Source organism: Ambystoma mexicanum, chromosome 11 (assembly GCF_040938575.1).
Source record: "Ambystoma mexicanum isolate Mex_15411 chromosome 11, UKY_AmexF1_1, whole genome shotgun sequence".
Taxonomy (NCBI): Eukaryota; Metazoa; Chordata; class Amphibia; order Caudata; family Ambystomatidae; genus Ambystoma; species Ambystoma mexicanum.
Window position 1 is genome coordinate 223,939,218 of NC_090934.1, and position 23,643 is coordinate 223,962,860.

The window sequence follows — 23,643 nt, forward strand, 5'->3', positions numbered from 1 at the left end:
ACTTGTGTTAAACTCCGCAAAATCATGGATGGATTGTCCTGACCGCGCGCTCTACAAACTCGCCACGGACGCCCTCGCCTTCACGCGCAAACAGTACACGTGTATCGTTGCCAAGCACACAGACATAGGCTGCATTAAATATCCTACCTGCAGCTGAAAATTTTAATTTAAATTAAGAGCGATGTGCGGCGTGTTAATTAAGCTACTGTACCGCTGCTGTGCGTAAATGCGCATTGCTCTTAATTAAAAGACGCACTTCCAAACTTTCCATATGCATTTTTTCATAACACAGCAGAAAAACTCACCATTTCAGTGGGAACAGTGTTGTTGGTCTCCCTTTTTTGCCAGTGCATCAAAGTCTGGAGTTAGTTTTGTTGTGGCAATTCTCAGGACAGATCTGAGGTGTTGGTCAGTTAACTTGGATCTGTGATGGGCTTTGTTGATTTTCATGACGCTAAACGTCTGCTCACACACGTAGGTCGAGCCAAACAACACCAGCATCTTCTGTGCCGTCCTCCGGAGGTTTGGAAACGCGGTCTCGTTAAGTGAAGCGTAAAAGTCATTCAGTTTAAGAGACTTGAACTTCTCCTTTGAGACGGAGTCAGACTGAAGATCGATCAGTTCCAATTGCAGCTCCTGCGGTGCTGATTCGGGGTCTTGTGACAGGGGACAGGACACCAGTTGAAGTGACTTGTCAATTTTTTCAAAATCACAGAACCGACGGCAAAATTCTCTGTGCAGATCGTCCAGTGATTTGCAGTATTTCTTCGCATTTCGGGCGGCCTCTTTCTGCACGGCTAGTGTGGGGAAATGTGCGAAAGATTTGTTTGACATTTGCCTGGAGAATAAAACCAGCTTGGATTTGAAGGCTCTCACATTTGTGTACATGTCGTGCGCAAACTGATCTTTCCCCTGTAGCTTCACGTTCAGCTCATTCATGTGTGAAAATATGTCCACAGCAAACGCAAAGTCACAAAGCCAGTTTGTGTCGCTCAGCTCGGGGAATTCTTCGGATTTCCCCATTAAATTAAAAAATGAGCGAATCTCGTCTTTGAGCTCCCAGACTCGTTGAAACACTTTCCCCAAACTTAACCAGCGGACGCGAGAGTGGTAAAGTAGGTCCTGGTGATCCGCATTAGTTTCTTCCAGGAACGTAATGAACTGACGATGATTAAGTCCCCTTGCTCGTATGAAGTTAACAAGTTTTACAACTGGATCCACGACGTGATTAAGCTGCAATACAGACTTACACAGAGACTCCTGATGAATGATGCAGTGAAGTAAAATAACATCCTGGTCAGGGTTTTCTTCTTTCACTTTATCCTGGATTCTTTTCAGCAGCCCGATGTTTTTTCCAGTTAAATTTGGCGATCCATCCGTGGTGACATTGGCAAGTTTACTCCAAGGTAGCTTCATTCTCTCGATGACAGCAGACACCTGTTCATATAAGTCCTCTCCTCGCGTTTTCCCTTTCAGTGATTCCATGCTCAAAAGCTCCTCCGTTATCTCAAAACTGTCGTTAATCCCTCGGATAAAAATTAGGAGCTGAGCAGTGTCTTTTATGTCGTTACTTTCATCCAGTGCTAGTGAATATAACTTAAAGGACTCCGCCTTTTTGTTTAACTCGCTGACTATATCTTCGTCAATCAGTTCCACGCGGCGAGTCACTGTCCTGCGTGCTAAACTGATTTTTTCAAACTTGGCTTTGCTCTCCGGACACAAGAGACCTGCTGTCTCTACCATGCACTCTTTCAAAAACTCGCCTTCGGAGAAAGGCTTGCTATCCTTTGCTAATTTGAATACCAGCAAATAACTTGCCTTGGTACTTGACTCTTGAATTGCAGTTTGTCGGTGAAAAAAGTTCTGTTGACTCTGTAAATTAGCTGCCAACCTCTGAGCAGTAGCCGCCCGTTCTTGTGTTGACTGCTTGCTAGCATAGTTTGCATGCTTCGTGGCAAAGTGACGGCTGATATTGTACTCTTTGAAAACCGCAACAGCTTCTTGGCATATCAGACATACAGCCGTTGATCGGACTTCAGTGAAGAAGTATTTTGTTGTCCACTCCTTATTAAACACTCGGCATTCGCTGTCCACTTTCCTTCTCTTTGGTCCGCTCATTTTTACAGAAGGGCTTAATGGTGACGTGAAACGAAGTGAAAATTAAAGTGAAATAAAGAGAAATACGCGCCACTCCAACAACGGTCAATGTGTTTTGAGTGCGCCATCTATTGGGGAAACGTGGGCATTGCAGGGAAAGGGGAAAAAAAGGAGGTTTTTACTATAATTTGGACAAGTTCGGCGGGCCGGATTAAAAAGCCTAACGGGCCCTATGTGGCCCGCGGGCCGTAGTTTGCCCATGTCTGAGGCCTAGTTCTCCTGTTTACCTTACGTAAGTGTCAGCGGTCAGATTTTTCTTAGATAATTCTTCCTCAATTTTATATAAAAGACATGACAGTGCAAGAATGAAACGTGTGCTGTGGCCATACATACAGCACTCCCAAAAGCGTATTCTTGCTATCACCGTTTCCTGTGGAAGATATATTCCCAATAAAATGCGTCTCCTTCCTTCAAAGAATGCACAATAAACCACAAGATATTTGAGGGTTTCTATCTGTGTTTCACATAGACAAAAACGACATCTCACATCACCTCTGGGAATCGTGCCCTGATGCCAACTTTGTGTAGGCTCTAAGGTATGGAACTGGTTCAACTTAAATCTCATGTATATATTTCTAACTCTATTACATGGACATCTGATAATATAAAGTGAGCGCGATTCCCTCCTCCTTGGTCTTAATGCATACTCCATATATGGGCAGCACGTTTTATTTATATTCAAGGTCAACGACTAATCCCAATCATATAGGCATCGTTTGTTTTTTGCTGCACCTATTTTCAGATCTTCAATAGAAACATCGATATTTTCTAGGATTTTGTTCATTTGGTCTTTAAATCTTTCCATCGATTTCAGGGTTCCAGCCATCATAATTAAATTGAGAAAAGAGAATTCCTTGAGGGTACCAATATTTTGGCATACCTTGATAGTTTACGCCAGTTAAACATCACTGAAGATGTTTAATATGCATGTGCGATTGAGGTCGTAATCTGCATACAGACTTCCTCTGCACGCAATTATAAGATGATGGTAGTGAGACAGGGTAATTCCGAATGAGGCGGTAAGGGGTTAATGGCACCGGAGCCATCAACCCCTTACGGCCTCATTACGACTCTGCTCGCGGGAACCAGCTGAGGACACCTGGTTTTACCAGGCGCCCTTAGCAGGTCCCGCGAGCAGACCTGGGTGCTTACAACGGGCCTGCTATTAACGGGCCCGTTGTTAGCACCCTCCGCATTCCCATTGAGCCCTATGGAAGCTCGAATGGGAATGGGGATGGCTTCCTTGAATGGGGAATTACCGGGCACTCCAAGGTCGGAATGGCCCGGTAATTCCTCATTCAAGGAACCCAGACCCGGTACGTACAGCGGCATGGTTATCTACTACCTTGTAATCACCCCTATAGAATTACATTTTTGGTTATGTTTCACGATAGTAGAATTGGTTTTGTGGGCATGCTGTTTAGCAGTGATGGAATTAGATAAAGTCATGGGCTGACAAAGTTTAGGAGGATGTCCATAAACAGTATGTAATGTTTTACCCTGTGATTGCAAATCTTGTTTTTACATATACAAATGTAGAGATTTGGCGATCGCTTCTCTGCGCTGCTCCAGTGTAATTTTGTTCTTTCTGAATTTTTCACACTTGAAGATATTGCATTACACACAGTCTTATCACACAAGTTTTTATCTAAAGTGAGAGGAGGGATCAAGTCTTGCGCGTGCGATCCTGGTGACACCGAATCCATCTGATGAGTGACAATAGAAGAGGTTTATATTGTGCTAATCGGAATTGATGTGGCACATGGCACGTGCTCATATTGTGCGATATTTTATCTACATCAGGAAATAAGGCCAGTGCTCTGGATTGTGATGATGTAGGCAGTGAGGGCTTCTGTCTAGTAGCTGCTGCAAATACCTTAGTGGTATTATTAAATGTTTGTTGCGCAGGGGAAGTTCCTATAACTATTTGTGGATGCGATTGATTATTAACCTCATTGACAAGCTGGTCAAGAGGTTCATAAGCTAGAGTTCGTGCACTATTCATTTGGGCAGCTTGTTTCTTTGTGGAAGCTGTGAGGCAAGCTTCTTTGCACGGGCTACAGCTACAATCCGAGAAGCTTTATTAGATGAGGCTAAAGATTTGATAAAGTATTTCGAAGAGGATCTCGTAGCCAATGTCACATTTTTAATATTTTTGCTTTTCTTTGGGAAATTTTTATCTAGATGGACTACAGTTTGGGCCTCATTACAACTCTGGCCGGTAGCCGTGCCTTTATTAAGTGATTTTTTCCGGCACCCGCGAATGGGCAAGAACAGGGTCATGCCGAGCTTGGTGGACCCGGTAATTGGCCATTTGCGGGTTCCAGAATCAAGGGCCTCCCGATCCCCATTTTGCCCCATAGGGCTGAATGGGGATGGGGAGGTCAGATGCGCCGGCACATACAGAGTTGTGCCGGTGCATCTGACGCACTCTGCTCACGGGTGCTGTTACACCTGCTAGGAAAAACCTGGCGGGTGAAACGGCACCCGCGAGCAGAGTACGTAGTATGACGGTCCGGGAACTACGGTACCTGCATGCTTACCGGTACAGTAGTTCCCGGACCGCCATGGTTGTAATGAGGCCCTTTTTCTTTTTGTTGGGACTGCAAAAATTTGAAAAGCCGAATTGCAAGCAGCATCCTTTTTCGGTTGTTCCTGCATAACACAATCTTGTGACTCTGACATAAGATCTATAGAGGAGTGAATATGAACTCTGATGGAGGATCACATTCCAGATTTATGGGATCAGAGCCTGTCCACAAAAAAACCTGCAGAGATTGAACAGGCGGGAGTGATTGAGTTTGCGCACTACCTGATGGGAGCGCATTAGATGGATAATTTATCTCTTTAGCCAAAGTACTGTTGTGTAACAATTGCGTCAACAATAATGTCTGTTGTGTGACTTTGTTATCCAATATTTCGTATAGCCTCGTAATGGCCATCAGGGCAGTAATCATAGCAGTGATCGTATGGGATAGCAAAGGGAAAGTGTGATCTGTTGGAGCTGTCAAATTATCGGAATTGGGCAATCTTCTAGGGGTGGGATGAGCAAACGAAATAGACAGAACTGAAGAATTAGGATTGGAAAGCGGAAAAAGAATCGGAGATTGGGAAAGAGTATTTGGCGAGATATTGGCCTGTAAATAGGAATGAGAGGAAACAGGGGAGGCTGAGTTCATAGCATGTTCCGATTCCTGCAAAAGATCTTCTTCAGTGATTGCCATGGTTTTATAAGTGCACAACGCAGAGCGACCAACAGTCGCCTCAGCAGAAGTGGGGCTCTCGACATGAGAATTTATAATTATCGGAGTAGTATTTAAAGGAATAGTCTCCTTGCTACACCTCATGTTTTTGTCAAGAGACAGTTCAGTAAAGCCTGCCTCCATAATTTAGTCTGGGGGAGTAGCTAAATCACTTGTATTCTGCTTTCCAGAGTGAACATCAACATTGACAATTTGTAAGGACAAATCAGATGCTTTTGCTGATATCTAGTACAGAAGAATTGTTAAAACCTTCCATTATACAATAATTCCGTATATCCGCTGTATAGGAGCGGGTGCGAGATCGCGCAACTATTGGTTTCTTGCGATCAGATCTAACAACGTTGGAAATCGTATTCTTCCTGAAAGCAGGGCTTTCTGACAGTATCGCTGCAGTGGTGTTATGGGGGCTGCCTCCGGTCTCCGGGCAGCCCTCCAAGACAGCCGGGATCACCCAGCGAGTGTAGACACGCCGGCAGGCAGCCGGCGCGTCGCTGACAGGGATGCCGCCTGTCGTGCCCGGTATCCCCGGGCGTCGGACTCAATGAGCGGGGGTGGCACCCCCCGATTCCACAGCGGTCACGGCTCCGAGATCACTCGGGCCGTACCGCACACACAAGGCCACGACCACGTGGCAGGCCCCAAGCACACAGGAATCACAGACACGAGTTGCCACTTCCTGGGGCTCTGCTGCTCTGCCTTTGCAGCGCAAGCAGAGCCCCTTTTATTAACGGGACACGCGAGCGTCATGACGCAGTCACGACGCTCGCGTCGCCCACCACAACTAGACCCCCACACAACATCCCTCCTTTATTATAAACAAACAAAACAACAACCCACTGCAAACATTTTGGTGCATTCCAGTCCGCGCACCATCTAACAACTATTCCAGCCCACACATATTTCTTTTAACACTGCAAAACAAACACAGGTGTGCTCCAGTCCCCACACCATGGGGCCCCCTGATGGGGTCCTCCCACTCAGTCAATTCCGGGATCAAACTGGCCCTCGGCGTCACTGCAGGACAAGAAGAATACATTTTCCTCGTATTCATCCACCACCTCATATGGTCCTGCTCGGGGACTCTCCACCACCTGGACCGCCGCCACTTTGGGCGTCTTTCTCCCCTTCACCTCACTCCCCCCTGACGCCCCCATCAGGCCGGCCGGGGCTGGAGCGAGGCACACTCGTGCGAAGTGGTCTCCCTTCCCGCACCTTCCACAGATTTGTCCCATCGCCGGGCAGTCCTCCGGGTGAGGCAGATCCCACCCACACTGTTGGCATATTGCGGCATTGGGGTCTCTCTTCGGCCAATCTCCCCTCCTCATCAATCTTCCTCCTGGCCACCTACTGACGGCCGCCACCTCCTCCATCTTCACTCGCTGCGTGGAAACCTCCATCTTTAGCTGGTTTCTGGAGGAGTCCATGACCGAGGCCCGTGCCTCCGCTAGTTCTTGGGCCCGGCCGAGCTCCAGTACTCGATCTAGGGTCAGCGCTGGGTCCCTCAGAACCTGCTTGCGCAATTTGGTGGAACTGCAGCCATAAATGATTTGCGCCCGGATCTCATCCTCCTCAAAGTTCCCCAGGTCACAGCCCAGTGCAATGCCCCGCAGCTTCCCATGGAATGCATCAAGGCTTTCCCCTTCCTCCTACTTCGCACACCTCATCCTGAATCTCTCATAGTCCTTGTTGACCATGGGTCTGAAGTATTCGTTCAGGGCTGTGACGGCTGCACCGTAAGATTTATTTTGGGGCCTTAGTGTCTTGAACAGTCTCTGGACAGCCTGCCCGGCAGAGTATAGAAGTGTTGGGCGCTTGGCGGCCTCTTTGATTTCCATAGCTTCGAAGTACAGCTCCAGGTTCTCCACCCAGGACACCCACCGGGCCCCCAGGCTGGCCGGCGCACCAAGGACATCGAACTGGGGTATCGGGGCCAGCTGACCCCTACATACCCCTTCATCGTCCGACATGCTGTGGGAAGGTGAGGACGTCATCCGCCCCTCACCCGTGTTGGTGGGCCCTTGCAGATGCCAGGCTCAGGTAGCGGTCACTGGGCGCGGGCGCACGAGCACTCCCAACGGAGCCGCAACCCTCGGGTGTGGCACTACTGCGGCCTGCGGAGATGTTGTTGTCCCCTTTTGTTTGAGCGGACAGTTCACCGCTGGGGCCCGGGCATGGCGAGCCTTCCTCCCGGTCCCTTCTCTCCTCCCCGTCGGTGTGTGGGAAAATGCCGGCAGTTGACGAGGTATTCCCCACGATCCGTGGGCGAGTACTCCAAGCCCGGTCTCCTCTTTCCTCCCTGCGAGCACACACAGAAACGCTCACCTCACATCATCTCCTGTTTTTTTCCTTATTTATTTATTTATTTATTTATTTATTTTTTGAATGCAACTTTCACCCGTGGCAGCCCGGGTGTTCGGCGGGCGTCGCCGCGTGTTGGAGTGCCAGGCCCCACCTCCTCATTAAAGGAGGGCCTCTCCGAAGAGAAAATACGTTCTTGCGGGTCGGAGCCCCCAGGCCCCGCCTCCTAACTGAAAATGGCCGCTTCGTGCGTCCTTGCACGGCCGCCGAATGCAGCCGTGCGCGTGGGCCCACGACACCGCCCGCCGCACGCACCAGCTGGCGGGCGCGACTTCCTCGTCGCCAGTGTTATGGGGGCTGCCTCCGGTCTCCGGGCAGCCCTCCAAGACAGCCGGGATCACCCAGCGAGTGTAGACACGCCGGCAGGCAGCCGGCGCGTCGCTGACAGGGATGCCGCCTGTCGTGCCCGGTATCCCCGGGCGTCGGACTCAATGAGCGGGGGTGGCACCCCCCGATTCCACAGCGGTCACGGCTCCGAGATCACTCGGGCCGTACCGCACACACAAGGCCACGACCACGTGGCAGGCCCCAAGCACACAGGAATCACAGACACGAGTTGCCACTTCCTGGGGCTCTGCTGCTCTGCCTTTGCAGCGCAAGCAGAGCCCCTTTTATTAACGGGACACGCGAGCGTCATGACGCAGTCACGACGCTCGCGTCGCCCACCACAACTAGACCCCCACACAACATCTGGGGACAGAGGGTGAAACCGCTGAAGCCGTAATGGGTATTACATTCGGCATTGATATAGGTAGGGGGTAAATACACGGTGAAGCGGCCATACAATTAAGTTGAAGGGCACCAAAAAAATGATTGGTGCGACACCGTAATAATATAAATAAGAGCCGGTCACCTGTATATTATGAAGAGCCAATGGGCTCACAGCTTTAAATTATAGCGTTATCGCTTTTCGCTTATTTGCTAAACAGCAAAACAGCACTCGTCCTCAGCACGTGCGCAAATGCGCGCACTTGTTGTTAATATAGGTTTGTGGGTAGAGTTCACGTTGTTATATGTTATGTTAAAGGTATTTGTAGCGCGCTCCATCACCAACGGAATTGGTCTGCGTGCGCTCTGCCGGCTCTGTAAACGTGAAGGTGGGATGGGTTAGTGAGGTGAAGAAGGAGCAGGATATTGGGAGGAGTGGTGTTCTGTTGGCAGCTTCAACTCGGAATACACCGGGTGCTGAGCTTTGGTGCGGGTGTCAGATAACAAATCCAGTATTTTACAATAATTAACACCCTGTAAACAATAAAAATGAACACAGTTACTACAGAAATAAGTGCAGCTTCTATCGACCAAGTTATCAGCGTCTTAGAAGTATAACTGCGGAAGTTTGAGAAAGTCCGTACCAAGTTGGCAGAGAGTATACCACAGTGAAACAGCACTCCCACGAATGCGCACTCGCGAATGCACGCGGTTGTTGTTAATATAGGATTGTGGGTAGAGGGGCGTTTTCACGTTGTTCTAGATAACACGTCCAATATTTTACAATAAATAACAGCCTTTTCAAATTCCTCCACTCGCCTTATTCAACCTGGTCTCTTGGCCCCTCTCCACCTGCAACCTCACCCATACTTACCACCAATATTTACATAAAAACGCGGGGCTCTACTTGTTGCAGATCGCACCGCGGCACATGCAAGCGTAAAACAGTTGCACTATACGCACACATGTTAGTATGCTATGTTAATGAGCCTCCACACTGTGCAAATCACCACCGCAGCAGCTTCAGTGAGCCCAAGCCCATCGCAGAACCGCCTCACTGTAGCCCATCCACTTCTTCCCGCCTGGGAAGCCCATACCCCAGTCGGTTGGAGGAAAAGAACAGTCAGGGGAGAATTAGAGGATGAGAAAGTGGGAAAAAGATGTTACGAAACAAGGAAGGTGACCTAACATGAAAAGAAGGCGTTGTGGTAGCATGGAGGCAGGGAGGAGGAGAGACGCATACGCTAAAGAGCATATTTCGAGCCTAATTGTATTGAAATAAAGCAGTATTTTTCAGAATCCTGTGTGCACCAGGTCCTCAGACCACAAAGAGGACTACTGCTACAATATGGCAATTGGAAGCAGTTGCCTAGGGCGCCTCCTTCAGAAAGGCCCCTCCCAACTAACAGAAATGGTCTAGTCTGCCTCTTGAAAAGGCTGCCGGCAGGTGTCAGCACCTCGGATTAAGAAACAAAAGGCGAGAGGGGTGCAGCAAAAGGAATGGTGATGCATTTGCCTCTCCAGTTGAGTTGAAAACTGCTCACAAATGTTTGGGGCAAAGTAGGCCTAGTGGAGGAGCCCGACAGAGCCCTGACTCAAGACCACGTTTTGGAGACAGCTGCGGCCAGGGCCAGCGCTTGGCGTGTGCAGCATATGCGGCTGCACTTGGCCGCGCGCCTGCTAGGGCTCCGCGTCGAGCATGCCGTGCCGTTGAATCCCTTTTGCAGGCTGCAGCGTGGGCCGTGTGCTCAGAGTACCTTAACTTCCTGCAGTGCACTCTGAGGTCACGCTGAGGTCACGGGCGCACACGCTGCAGCATGCATGATAACGGGGAAGCTTGCCAGAATATCTTTTTCAAATGCGGCTGTTGTCTGTTGTTGCACTTAATTTGCTGCACTTGGCCCCGCAAATCCTAGGGCTGGCCCTGGCTGCCGCTCTGCCCGGCCAACCCTCAGCCCAGTTAAAGCCCTGCCACTGGAAGTGTCGAGACAAGCATTTTTATCGCACTTTGCAACCTGAGTCACATTATGCACAGTGGGGATGTCCAAACATGCACCCCTTGAGCGCTGTTCCCAAATGGTCAACAAGGTTGAAAAACACACCAGTATTTGCTGTTTGCCTTGTGCAGAGGGGACATGACCTAACAGTTCATGGTAAACTGCTCCCTTTAGGGGCTAGTGATAGTCATTTGCACACCGCATGTTGAATCTATAACGGGAAAAACCGTAAAAAAGAGGATCGTGTGTAATGCTTCTGAGGGTAATCCCAGTGCTGTATATGCTACCTTAAACATTGGTCTCAAACGTTTGCTGTTTAGAGTAGATTTTGTTGTTCTGCTCATTATACACTATGAGGGTAATTCATAGAAATTCGCACAAAAGTGGCGCACGCGGCTGGCGCACAGCGTGCCCCTGCGAATGTCTGCGCCAGCCGCGTGCGCTAAAATCGATTTCCGCGCACTGCGTATTCATGGATTTTCCCATCCAAAACCAGCCGTGGCGCAGCGTGGCGCAGCGACCCTGCAGAAGCGCCAGTTACGCCCCCAAGAACGCCCTCGCGCAAGGAAAAGCCTCCAAAATCCCCAAATAATCGCAAAGGGCTGCGCTAACCCTGGACCAGTTCACAGGGCTGGCAAACAGCAAACGCCAAGCGGGGAACGTGTATTTCAGTGGTTCGCGGGAAGTTCCACACGCGATTGTCCTGTGTATGGGTGCATCAGGGGTGTGTGGGAAGTAACACACGCAAAAGCAGCAGGGTATGTGTATTTCAGGGGTGCGCGGGAAGTATCACACGCAAAAGCAGCAGGGTACGTGTATCTCAGGGGTGCGCGGGAAGTATCACACGCGATTCCATCAGGGTAAGTGTATTCCAGGGGTGCGCGGGAAGTATCACACGCAAAAACAGCAGGGTACGTGTATTTCAGGGGTGTGAGGGAAGTATCACATGCAAAAGCAGCAGGGTACGTGTATCTCAGGGGTGCGCGGGAAGTATCACACGCGATTCCATCAGGGTACGTGTATTCCAGGGGTGCGCGGGAAGTATCACACGCAAAAACAGCAGGGTACGTGTATTCCAGGGGTGCACAGGAAGTATCACACGCAAAAGCAGCAGGGTACGTGTATGTCAGGGGTGCGCGGGAAGTATCACACGCGATTCCATCAGGGTACGTGTATTCCAGGGGTGCGTGGGAAATATCACACGCAAAACCAGCAGGGTACGTGTATTTCAGGGGTGCGCAGGAAGTATCACACGCAAAAGCAGCAGGGTACGTGTATCTTAGGGGTGCGCGGGAAGTATCACACGCGATTCCATCAGGGTACGTGCATTCCAGGGGTGCGCGGGAAGTATCACATGCAAAAACAGCATGGTACGTGTATTCCAGGGGTGCACGGGAAGTATCACACGCAAAAGCAGCAGGGTACGTGTATTTCAGGGGTGCGCGGGAAGTATCACACGCAAAATCAGCAGGGTATGTGTATTTCAGGGGTGCGCGGGAAGTATCACACGCGATTCCATCAGGGTACATGTATTACAGGGGTGTGCGGGGAGCACCACACGTGAATTGCACGTGTGGGTCCTCCCAGGTGTTCCCTCTACACCCTCCACGGCCCCTGCAGGTGGCCCACACCACAGGGGCCTACCCTGCACATGTCCTGCAGGCACCCCATCCACCATGGCCATGCCCCCCAGCCAACCCACATGTCACCTTGCACTACTGCCCACCAACGCATGTCCCCCTGCACCCCCAGCCACCAGGGGCAGCCTCCACCAGGCCCCCACTCATGTCTACCACCACCCCCACCCCCCAGCAGTGCAGGGGCAGCCTCCACCAGGCCCCCACCCAAGTCTACCACCACCCCCACCCCCCAGCCACCAGGGGCAGCCTCCACCAGGCCCCCACTCATGTCCAACTCATGTCTCCCTGCACCCCCACCCCCCAGCCACCAGGGGCAGCCTCCGCCAGGCCCCCACTCATGTCTACCACCACCCCCACCCCCCAGCAGTGCCGGGGCAGCCTCCACCAGGCCCCCACCCATGTCTACCACCAGCCCCACCCCCCAGCAGTGCAGGGGCAGCCTCCACCAGGCCCCCACTCATGTCTCCCATCACCCCCACCCCCCAGCAGTGCAGGGGCAGCCTCCACCAGGCCCCCACTCATGTCCAACTCATGTCTCCCTGCACCCCCACCCCCAGCCACCAGGGGCAGCCTCCACCAGGCCCCCACTCATGTCTCCCATCACCCCCACCCCCCAGCAGTGCAGGGGCAGCCTCCACCAGGCTCCCACACATGTACCCCTGCACCCCCACCCCCCAGCCACCAGGGGCAGCCTCCACCAGGCCCCCACCCATGTCTACCATCACTCCCGCCCCCCAGCAGTGCAGGGGCAGCCTCCACCAGGCCCCCACTCATGTCTCCCATCACCCCCACCCCCCAGCAGTGCAGGGGCAGCCTCCACCAGGCCCCCACTCATGTCCAACTCATGTCTCCCTGCACCCCCACGCCCCAGCCACCAGGGGCAGCCTCCACCAGGCCCCCACTCATGTCTACCACCACCCGCACCCCCCAGCAGTGTAGGGGCAGCCTCCACCAGGCCCCCACCCATGTCTACCACCACCCCCACCCCCCAGCAGTGCAAGGGCAGCCTCCACCAGGCCCCCACTCATGTCTCCCTGCACCCCCACCCCCAGCAGTGCAGGGGCAGCCTCCACCAGGCCCCCACTCATGTCCAACTCATGTCTCCCTGCACCCCCACCCCCCAGCCACCAGGGGCAGCCTCCACCAGGCCCCCACTCATGTCTACCACCACCCCCACTGCCCAGCAGTGCAGGGGCAGCCTCCACCAGGCCCCCACTCATGTCTACCACCACCCCCACCCCCCAGCAGTGCAGGGGCAGCCTCCACCAGGCCCCCACTCATGTCCAACTCATGTCTCCCTGCACCCCCACCCCCCAGCCACCAGGGGCAGAATCCATCAGGCCCCCACTCATGTCTCCCATCACCCCCACCCCCCAGCAGTGCAGGGGCAGCCTCCACCAGGCTCCCACACATGTACCCCTGCACCCCCACCCCCCAGCCACCAGGGGCAGCCTCCACCAGGCCCCCACCCATGTCTACCATCACCCCCACCCCCCAGCAGTGCAGGGGCAGCCTCCACCAGGCTCCCACACATGTCCGCCTGCACCTCCACCCCCCAGCCACCAGGGGCAGCCTCCACCAGGCCCCCACCCATGTCTACCATCACCCCCACCGCCCAGCAGTGCAGGGGCAGCCTCCACCAGGCCCCCACTCATGTCTCCCATCAGGGCTGTCCACATGTTCCCCTCAAACTCCCTGCGGATTGCCTCGAGGCACTCGGCACGCCTCAGGGCCCTCTGCATGGAGTTCTCCGCCCTGACGATCGTGAGCTGTGCCTCTTCCGCCCGCTGCCGCTCCGCATCTATTGGGTGGCCCAACCGCTGCCACACGGAAGACACTTCCCGTCCTGGGTCCTCCTGCCCTCTGGCCGATGCCTGCCCCTCCGATGTGGAAGGCCCGAGCCATCATGGCTCCCACCATGTTGCTGCTGCTGCTGCTGCGCCTCTGCCCGTGCACTGCCTCCTGCTGCCTGCACATCCTCCACTGGCTAGGGTGCAGTCATTGATGTGGCCACCCCTGCTGGACGTCCGACTCCCGACTGTGGCAGGGATGCCTCCTCCACCAGCCTGGCCGCACCGTCCGAGGCAGCTCCACAGGGCACCCAGGTGACTGATGGGTGGGAAGATGGCACGGAGGACGACTGGCGCATAGGGGGTTCAGTTGAGGAGGGGGTCTGAGCAAGCCCCTTCAAACGGAGGAATCCGGCCTGGGTGACCTGTCCCAGTAAGCCGACGCGGTCAACGAGCCATTCGAGATGACGTGCAGTCTCCTCATGAAAAGACTGCAGGTCACCTCGCATGGCCCGTTGACGCAACGCCACACCAGTCAGGACAGGCTCAGCCCGGACCCGGATAGCCACGTCCGCAGGCAGAGGAAGGCCAGTTGTCGTTAGCTCATCCCCTGCCTGAAAACGGGTCTGGACGTAGGCATCCCTGCTGGTGCAAGATGATGCAGTGACAGGATCAGGGACAGGATTGCACACAGGCACCTCCGCGGCGACCTGTGCTGCCTCCTGTCCCTGGTCCTGCACTGCACCAGTGGAATCCCCACCTCCAGACCCCGTCTCTGTTGCTTGCACGGCCTCATCCTCCACCAAACCTCCCACCAAACTGGATGACTCCGTGCCATCTTCCCCCGTTGGGCCCTGTGGGGTCCCAGCTGCCCCTTCTGCTGCCGAGGAGTCCAATTCCGACCTCCGGCTCTTGGACCTCCCCCCGGCAGCTGCGGCCTGGGAGGCGGCACCGGACTCCTCACTCCCCGACGAGATCACAACCTGGGAGGGGAGCCGGGCCTTGCGTCTCCGGCTGGTGGTGCGATCCCCGCCGCTGTGCTCCACAGCACCTTCTCCGCCCTCTTCATCAGTTGACGCTGCAGACAGGGAGAAATAAAACACAGGCATCAGGGCACTGTACAATGGACACATACACAAATGACAGTTGCACATGAGTGGCATTGGCAAACCTCAGACATGGCATCACAATCGGCAACACACATGTCATTTCAACTTGCACACATGAGCCATACCACAGCCACATCGCAACTGCCAGCACCATCCATACACATACAACAGCATGAGCAGGCAAAGGTGAGCCAGACATCACATGCAATACAGGGAGTGCACTACACATGCACGCACACCACCACACCTCAGCCAACTGTCGCAGTGTTCCGATGGGCATCCATGTCACATCTGCCAATCAGGCTTCCACATCCCGCTGTCACATGCAGCCATGTTGCCTAACTGTTGCACCCTTGTCAAATACGCACACATGCACATGTACACAGTGCTGATACATGCAGCTGAAAACAACATACATGCGTGAAATCACGAACATGCCCACTTACATACACATTCATCCAAACATGTGTGCCCACACAACTGCATTTGGCATGCAAGCCTACACACACAAGCACCATCCATGTCTCACACATGACAGCCCTCGCATGTGTTAGCCTCACGGTCCTGTACACCCCCACCCATACTCGGCTCCATACAAACAGATGTGCAACCAGCACACTACTGGCACATCACCACATGCACAGCTTACAATCATGATGCATGTACACTTACCGCTCGACTCCAGACGGGTCTGCCTCTCAAGGACCTGGACGTGGAGCGCTGGGGATATGCGTTCCAGGACCCTCATCTGATCTTCCGACAAGTGGCCCCGGCGCCCCTTAGCATCCGCTGCCTTCAAGAGGTGCCGGGCCTTGTTCAGGGTCCTGGACCTGAAGTCCTCCCAGCGCTTCTTGACATGTTGGAAGTCATGGACTGCCACCCCCTCCGCGTTGATGGCAGTCACGATGTCCGTCCAGATCCGAGTCCGTCCTTCCTTGTCGGCGCGCACACTTCCGTAGAGGGCATCATACTGCCCCAGGACTTGCTCCACCAGGACACCAACTTCCCTGGCACTGAAGCTGGTGCCCCTCTGCCTCTCTGGCCGGGGGTTGTCAGTGGTGCCAGATGTTGCAGTGCCCGACATGACAACCCCAGAGGCAGGAGTGGGTGGGCAACTGGGTCCTGGGGCTGAGCTGTGGAGCGATGGAATCCCAGTCGGGAGTCTTCGGTTCCAGCAGGGGTGGTCACAGCAACAGCAACCCTGGCTGATGTGCAGGCAGCAAATGGCAGGGCACGTGGGCAGCAGGCAGTCAGGCAGCAGCAGATGGCAGGTGGGAGCATGCTCGGGGCTCTGGGGGGCAGTAATTCGGCCTTCTGGGCAGGAGCGTGGTCTTCCGTGTGCTTACGCGTGGCCAGCTTGATACGGAGTGATTTGGCACGTGAAAATCCTGCACGTCTGCGTGTAAATCGAGGAAAGGCCTTTAGCGCGTATGCACGTCAGTACGCATATGCGATTTCATTGGACCAAAGGCCCTTAGCGCGTAAGCGCGTCTGTGACGTGACGCGCGCCGGTGGTTCCCTCATTACACGTGATGACACAGCACACGTGGATTTCCACCAATCGCGTGTGAAACTTCCTGCGCACCCCAGAAATACACATACCCAGGCCAATCGCGTGTACGCTCAATTCCCTCCGATTACACGCGATGACACTCGGACGTGCAGTTTTACCACGTGTGCTCGCATATGCGATTTCATTTCATGCGCAGCTGTGACGTCACGCGCATGGCCGTAGAGAATGGAGCATGTAAAAATGAAGAGATACACGTCCGAGTGTCAAAGCGCGTAATTGGTGGAAATGGCCTCATCGCGTATGCGCGTCTGTGATGTGTGTATAAAAGGTACGTGTAGAACGCCATTTCCTTGTATGTGCTTTTCGTGGAGAGCGAGTGGGTGAAATCTGTACTTCTTGTCGGTTCACACGCGATTTACTTCACAGCGTTTCCAGTTCGTACTCCCTGTTACCTCTGACAGCTTTTTCTCTTTTCCTCTTTTTCCTGGGCCTGTTTCCTCAAACAGCGTTCCCTTCTACTGTTGTCTTGTCTCCTCAGACAGCGTACAATTCTTCTTTTGGCGGGGGTGTTGCCAACGCGCACACGCGTATATTTTTCACGCTTTTGTTCCTGGCAGACGGTGAGTCGCGCACGTATTTAACATCTGTGCTTGCCCCGTGTGTCGCGTACCCCTTCAGAGGTCATTCTAGGCTGCGTGTGACACGCATACATTCATTCTTGTGTTTCTGGGTGCCACAGCGTAGTGCAGGTTTATTTTTCCACGCACGTGGTCTAGGAGGGGTTGCGTGCACCTTACTTCCCTTTTTTTGGGGTGCCTGTCCGTTGCGTGACCCATCATCTTTCCCCAGGGGTGACATGCAGCCTTGCTGGAGCACTAGGGTACGATTACCATCTGGTACCCAACCCCTTTGACCCCCAATTGCCCAGGACAATAGTTCACATCGACTCCCATACGCACAATAACATCAGTGTCATGGCTGGGAGGCGACCAAGCCGTAAGGGTGGCAAAGGTGGCTGAGCCCCAAGTGGTGGCCGTGGTGGATCCAGTAGGGGACGTGGCCGTGACTTGCAGGGTGCCCCTAGCCCCCCATGTGTGGAGGAGCAGTCAGGGACACCCATGCCCTCCCCCCCTGGTTGAGGTTAACGTGGGTGACACCATCCATGCTCAGCCCTTGTTGGACCAGCCCACTGTGGAACCAGACCTGGCACAGGGTGACTCCATGGCTGACTTCCAGGTCAGCAGGTCTAGGCCACGTGCGCCGGTGAACGTTGGTGTCATCAGGCCGCGTGGATCAGGGGCAGCTAGGTCATCTGCTGCCCCACGTAGGCAGGCTGGGGAGGCTGCAGGGGCAGCTGCGGCTCCATCCACCCCACCTCTCACACACCCAGCCAGGACAGTGTTGGTCCAAGTCCATCATGCTGACATTCCCCCTGACACCATCACACTTGAGCTAATGCCTGCACCAACTCCCATGCTGAGTGTGCAATCCCACGCTCCTGCCCCTAGTGTCCAGAGCGGCGTAGGACACTCAGGATCCCCACCACCTTCCAAGCGGAAGAGGAAGAGTGCTTGTCCAGTAGAGGCTGATGCCCCAGACACGGCTACACAGTCCGGCCCGTCAAGGAAGCCCAGCTTCAATGAGGCCGAACTGAATGCACTTGTAGAGTATGTGTCCGCACATGACCGCGAAATGGTGATTGTTGCAGGATCCAAGACCACACCTGCACAACGTCAGGCACATTGGCAGACCATTGCGGACATCATAAGTGCCCTTGGAATCATGAGGCGCAGAGCTAATGAATGCTACAAGCGCTGGAATGACCTGAAGCGCAGGGCAAAGAATAAGCTGGCCTCAAGTCATGCCGCAACTCTAGTGACTGGAGGTGGGTCTCCAGCAGACGACATAGAACTCACTCCACATGAGCAGGTTGCTGGGACCTACGTCACGGAGGAACAGATCCAAGGCGTGGGAGAACTAGCAGATTACGAGGCATTGTCCGGTGAGTGCACATGCATGTGTGTGTCATCCATGTGCATGGTGTGTGTGGGAGGGCTTCTGTTTGGGTGCCAGGTGAGGGTGTGTGTGCCTGAGTGGTTCGGGTCACCCATGTGCCTCTTCCTATACATTCTTGGCACCAGCATTTGGGTATAGCAGCATCCCTTCTGCCAACATTAGACATCCAGCCCAACACCACGCCAGTTGCCCTTGGAGTGTCATCTTGCCACAACATTGTTGCTTATTTACCTCTGTTTATTCAGGCAGATTGTTTGCATACCACCACTTTTACTCGGGATTTCTCAGTCCTATTGTCACATGTATGACATGTCTATGGTACAGTGGACTGGCTTAGTTTCCTGGACATGATTAGTTTAGACATGTCCCTGTGCTATAGGACCATTTTGGACTGGCAGCTGCAGGTTGAACATTTGAACCATTTCAATGAAAAAATCAATTATATGAGCAAACTGGACTGAATGAACTATTGCTAGGGTACATGCCATCTGTTTGATGGCATGTGTATTTGACCTGCCAATCACTGGCCAATGTGTGATGCCACTGCTAGGCAGCATGCAGCAAATGTGTTCATCTTCCATCTTGGTGTCATCAATGTGTGCCATCTGCCTCCCCATCACACGCAGTGACGGTGCATGCATGGGGAGGGTTTTAGTCATGTGGGACATGTGTCAATCAAGTACTGTTTCTGTAGCCTCTCAGCCCTAATTGTGTGCTATAGTGCTAATGCCTGTTTCCATTTGTTTTCTTTTATGTCTTTGCAGGGGATGACGCACTTGATACTGATGGGGTTGTGGAGATGGTGCAGACCCAGGAGGGGTCTGAGGGCCGACCGACCACCAGTGAGGGACGTGGTGTGGTGGTGGGTGAGAACCCACAACTGCTGCAGGTCGTGCTCTCAAGGGGTGTCTCTGGCTGCACCGCCCCCGAGCTGTATTCAGGTGTCGATTCGGATGATGAGACCTATGTGCCGTCGCAGGTGAGTGTTCCTGGGAGGGATTCTGTTCTGTCCGACCCACCTGCACCAGGGTTAGAACCCTCAATGGGGATGTCAGTGTTGGCAGGTACGCCTTTGGTGGTTACGGATGCAGCGTCACACTCCGCAACATCTGATCCTGTTCCTGGGCCAGCAGATTAGAGGGGGAATGCAGTCCTGCAGCCTCAGGCAGTGCCGGCACAGCAAGGCGCAGTTCGCCTTGCCCCAGACAGGTGTGGTGCCCGCCAACGTGGTGGCCGTCAGCCACCTGGCAATACCGCATGGGAGCAATCCATATATGGTATGGCAACCCAACAGGCAGCATCATCAGAGATGAAGGCTCAGGCCATGGATAGGGTGGCCACTTCCATTGTCCCCCCCGAAAGGCTGATGGAGCGACTACAGCAGGCAACCGACTCCATCTGCCAGTCACACAGGGAGGACATGTTGGCGTCCGACAGGGACAGGCGGGCGGCACTGGCGACTCTGCAGGAAGCCATCTCCATAGAGTCCCAGGGCCACAGGGAAGCCCTGAGGGTGGAACTCCTTCACCTCAGGACGACTCTTGTTGAGCTTGAGGCTTCAACAAACAGAAGGACAGAACAGCAGCTGGAGCGTCTCACCCGTACGCTCTCAGCTGAGATGCAGGCAACTAGAGCGGAGGTCCGGGCATCCCGTGAGTTGTTGCATGGGGACCTCCGCACACTTATCCTCCAGAACGAGACCTACCACACCCGCATGCTTGCAGCCATGGAGGAACAGACTAGGGCTTTGCGTGGGCTGCCTCCCATAGTGCCACCACCTCCTGATGCAGCTGCAGAGGGTGAGGAGAGCGACAGCAGTGATACTCCCACAATAGGGTAGCCGTGTAGGCCATGAGCCCATGGAGGTGTTTTTTTTTGCAAGATCCACACAGGTGGGTTTTGGTGTGCACCCTGTCCTCGGACCTCCTGGGTGGCCTCCCCCACCCGCCCAGGCCCATTAATGGCCATTTTTTATTTTTTTTGTTTTTTTTGGGGACAGTGTGTTGCCTTGTGTGGCTCCCGTGGGCATACGCTGCATTGTGGCTGGGCACATGCAGGCTTGTCATGGATTTGGTTCAGATGCTTGGGTTTTTGTCACACACACCCCTCCTGCTTCCCGTTTCCATGGGCTTGCAAAGGGTGTGCCCAAGTGACATTGACGTACATGGTGACATTGGACTCCCATGAGCTATGTGGGAAGTCTGTAGTCAATACTGTGTATACATTCATAGTGCATATTGTTGTTGTATTGTACACTGCATGGTGTATTGATATGTGCCTCTGCATCCATCTCATCCTCCTAATTTGCCGGTCCATTCCTCATGTCTTCACAATGCGGTCCACCTTGGAACTGGAGTCCATGTTGTAAGCAGTGCACCTACACTCTTGCGTGGCGCTAACACCGTATACTTGGAAGTGTTCGGAGGGCTGTCATCATCAGGTAGTGAGGCTAGCACATTTTTAAGTCTGTAATGTCATGTTTAAGGTAGGTTGGAGGTTGTGTAGGTGACTGGCATTCTTGGTAAGTATTTGGTAATGTGGGTTGTAGGTCCTGCATTACTGTGAGCATTCCATGTGTGGACATGTTTCCATTAGGGACACTGTAGCTGGTGACACTTGGGGCATGTTGTGGGGATTAATTTCTTTCCTCTCACATTGCATGACATGCCATGGTGAGTTGTGTGGCCATGCCGGGGAGGGGTTGGGTGACATGGCAATGTTTTCATGTAGTATTTTGCGAGTGGGTATTCATTTCTGCAGCATGGAAGTGTCTTTTGATGACACTGCATTGGTGGTGTTTGTGTAGGTAGGGATGCACACATTGTGACACTTCCACATGAACAATCTCAGGCTGCTATGGTTATGACAGTTGACTGTCCCTTTGTTCGTCTTAATTGTCAGGTCGAGTCATCATTGCTTGTCAGATGGTATGTGCCAGGCCTGTGTGCACTCCACTGGGGTGTGATTTCCATGTGAAGTAATTAGCCACCAGCTGCATACGGGCTGCCTCACCCCGTGCCCTCTCCCCTCCCATGCGCAGCGGGCGTGCATGTGGTTGGGGATGTGGGAGCACCACCATGTCCACAGCCACGCCCCGGCGTGTTGCAACATTGTGCAGGACACACGCTGCCACTATGATCCTGCACACTACTGGGGGCGGATATAACAGCTGCCCGCCAGAACGGTCAAGGGAGCGAAAGCGTGACTTGAGCACTCCGAATGTGCGCTCCACTATGCCCCGGGTTGCAATATGGGCTGTGTTGTATCTTACCTCTGGAGGCGTGATGGGGTTCCAAATTGGCGTCATCATGTGGGTGCTCAGAGGGTAGGCACTGTCCCCTGGTGAGGAGGTGATGGGTATCATTAGTGGGGTAGTGACATAACTCTGCATCTGACATGCATGCATGTGCAGTGGCATTCATACTCACCAAGCAGCCATGTATCGCCATGCCGCCCAGCTTCGAGATCCCGGTTTAGGGTAGACATTCGGTAAATGAAGCTGTCGTGGGTGGACCCTGGATAGTTGGCATATACTGAGGTGATGATTCCATTAGCATTACATACTACCTGCACGTTGATGGAATGCCAGTGCTTGCGGTTCCTATAGATGTGCTCAGATGCCCTGGGGGGACGTAGTGCCACATGGGTGCAGTCAATGGCACCTAGCACTTTTGGGAATTGTGCCACACCGTAGAAATCGAGGGTGGCAGCCTGCCTTTCTGCAGGTGTCCTGGGCAGGTATATGTGCCTATGGACTGATGGGCGTGCAGTGATGATGTTCAAGACCTGGTGTAGGCAGCGTGACTGCGTGACCTGTGACACCCCACCCACTATGGCTCTTGTCCGCTGAAATGATCCTGTGGCCAAGAAGTGCAGTACATTGAGGACCTTCTCCAGGGGGCTGAGTGCTTGGGAGCACAGGGTGGGTGATGTGAGGTCATCCTCCCACTCACTGACCAGGTCCAGTATTATGTGTGGTGGAAACCTGTACCTCCCATACACCTGGTCATCAGGCATCCCAAAAAGGCTGGTTCTGGGAGTGAAAATTCGGGCCCTCTGTTAGGCGGAAACCTGTGCAGTTCCCTCTGGGACCACTGCAAAAGATTTAGGACTACAGGTGTTTGGCAGTAAACCCACTTGGTAGCAGTCTGCACCACACAGATTCACTGTTGGTAGCTGTGGCTGAGCAGTCAGACTTCTCTCAAGAAGAGTTAAGCAGTATGTGGAGTATACAAGGGCAATTCTTCACAGTAAGACAAGCAAACACGCAACAAGGCTTCAGTGTAAAGATATTAAGGTATTTATTTATAACGAAACATCTATCAAAAACACTATGGCACTATCACGGCAAACAAATCAAACACAATTACTCTACGAAGAAGAAACGATCAATCCCCCTAGCAATATTTCGACAAGTCTAGGTTTTACCGGCACCACTTATTTACAGACAGAGGTGTATGCCTCAACCTAGATGACACTCTAATATTAGTTAGGACGGGAGAGAAAAATAGGCAGGTTATGAAAGCAACACGGTTCAATACTTCACGGGAAAAATGCAAGGCAAGAAGGCAAGAATCACAATAGATCATAAAGTTCAGAGGCCAGGCCCACTCGGAGAGAGGCAAGGCGATGTGTCCCAAAAGTCTCTAGTGGGAATGCGTTCGAGTCTTTGTAGCAAATTGTTATCGGCAGATTGAACCAGTTCAGAACAATACGTGAGAAAGCTTGGAGGCGACCCAATGGAAAGGAGCGGATTAAGACACCTCACTCGAACCGATCGAAAGGGAAGCCAGGCGGACGCGGTACCTTGTTGTGGAGGGCAGCTCCGGCGGGGGCAGTTGTTCCTGGTGGTGGATGCACGTCGGGTCTTTGCCAAGAGCAGAGATGTTCTCGTCGTCGAAGAAAAGTGAAGTCCGGTGCACCACCAGGGAAGAGATCAGCCGCGGAGTGCTCCGTCACAAGGCACCACCTTTTGGTCGTGGTACAGGGGTAGTGGCTATCCGGTTGCCGAGGTGCTCTGCACGGGCAATTCGACCACTGCGTCCTGAGGCGAATAAAAAGCAAAGGGGACTGGTTGTTCCCACCAGTCAGG

The 23,643-nt window shown here is 53.3% G+C and overlaps 1 protein-coding gene across 1 annotated transcript; it reads right to left on the minus strand.

The window, feature by feature from the left end:
• Positions 1-309: 309 nt before the first annotated feature.
• On the minus strand, positions 310-2,118 carry LOC138504958 (general transcription factor II-I repeat domain-containing protein 2-like). Its single transcript, XM_069625338.1, has one exon. It carries the CDS (start codon positions 2,116-2,118, stop codon positions 310-312), a length of 1,809 nt encoding a protein of 602 aa, XP_069481439.1.
• Between the last annotated feature and the right edge of the window lie 21,525 nt (positions 2,119-23,643).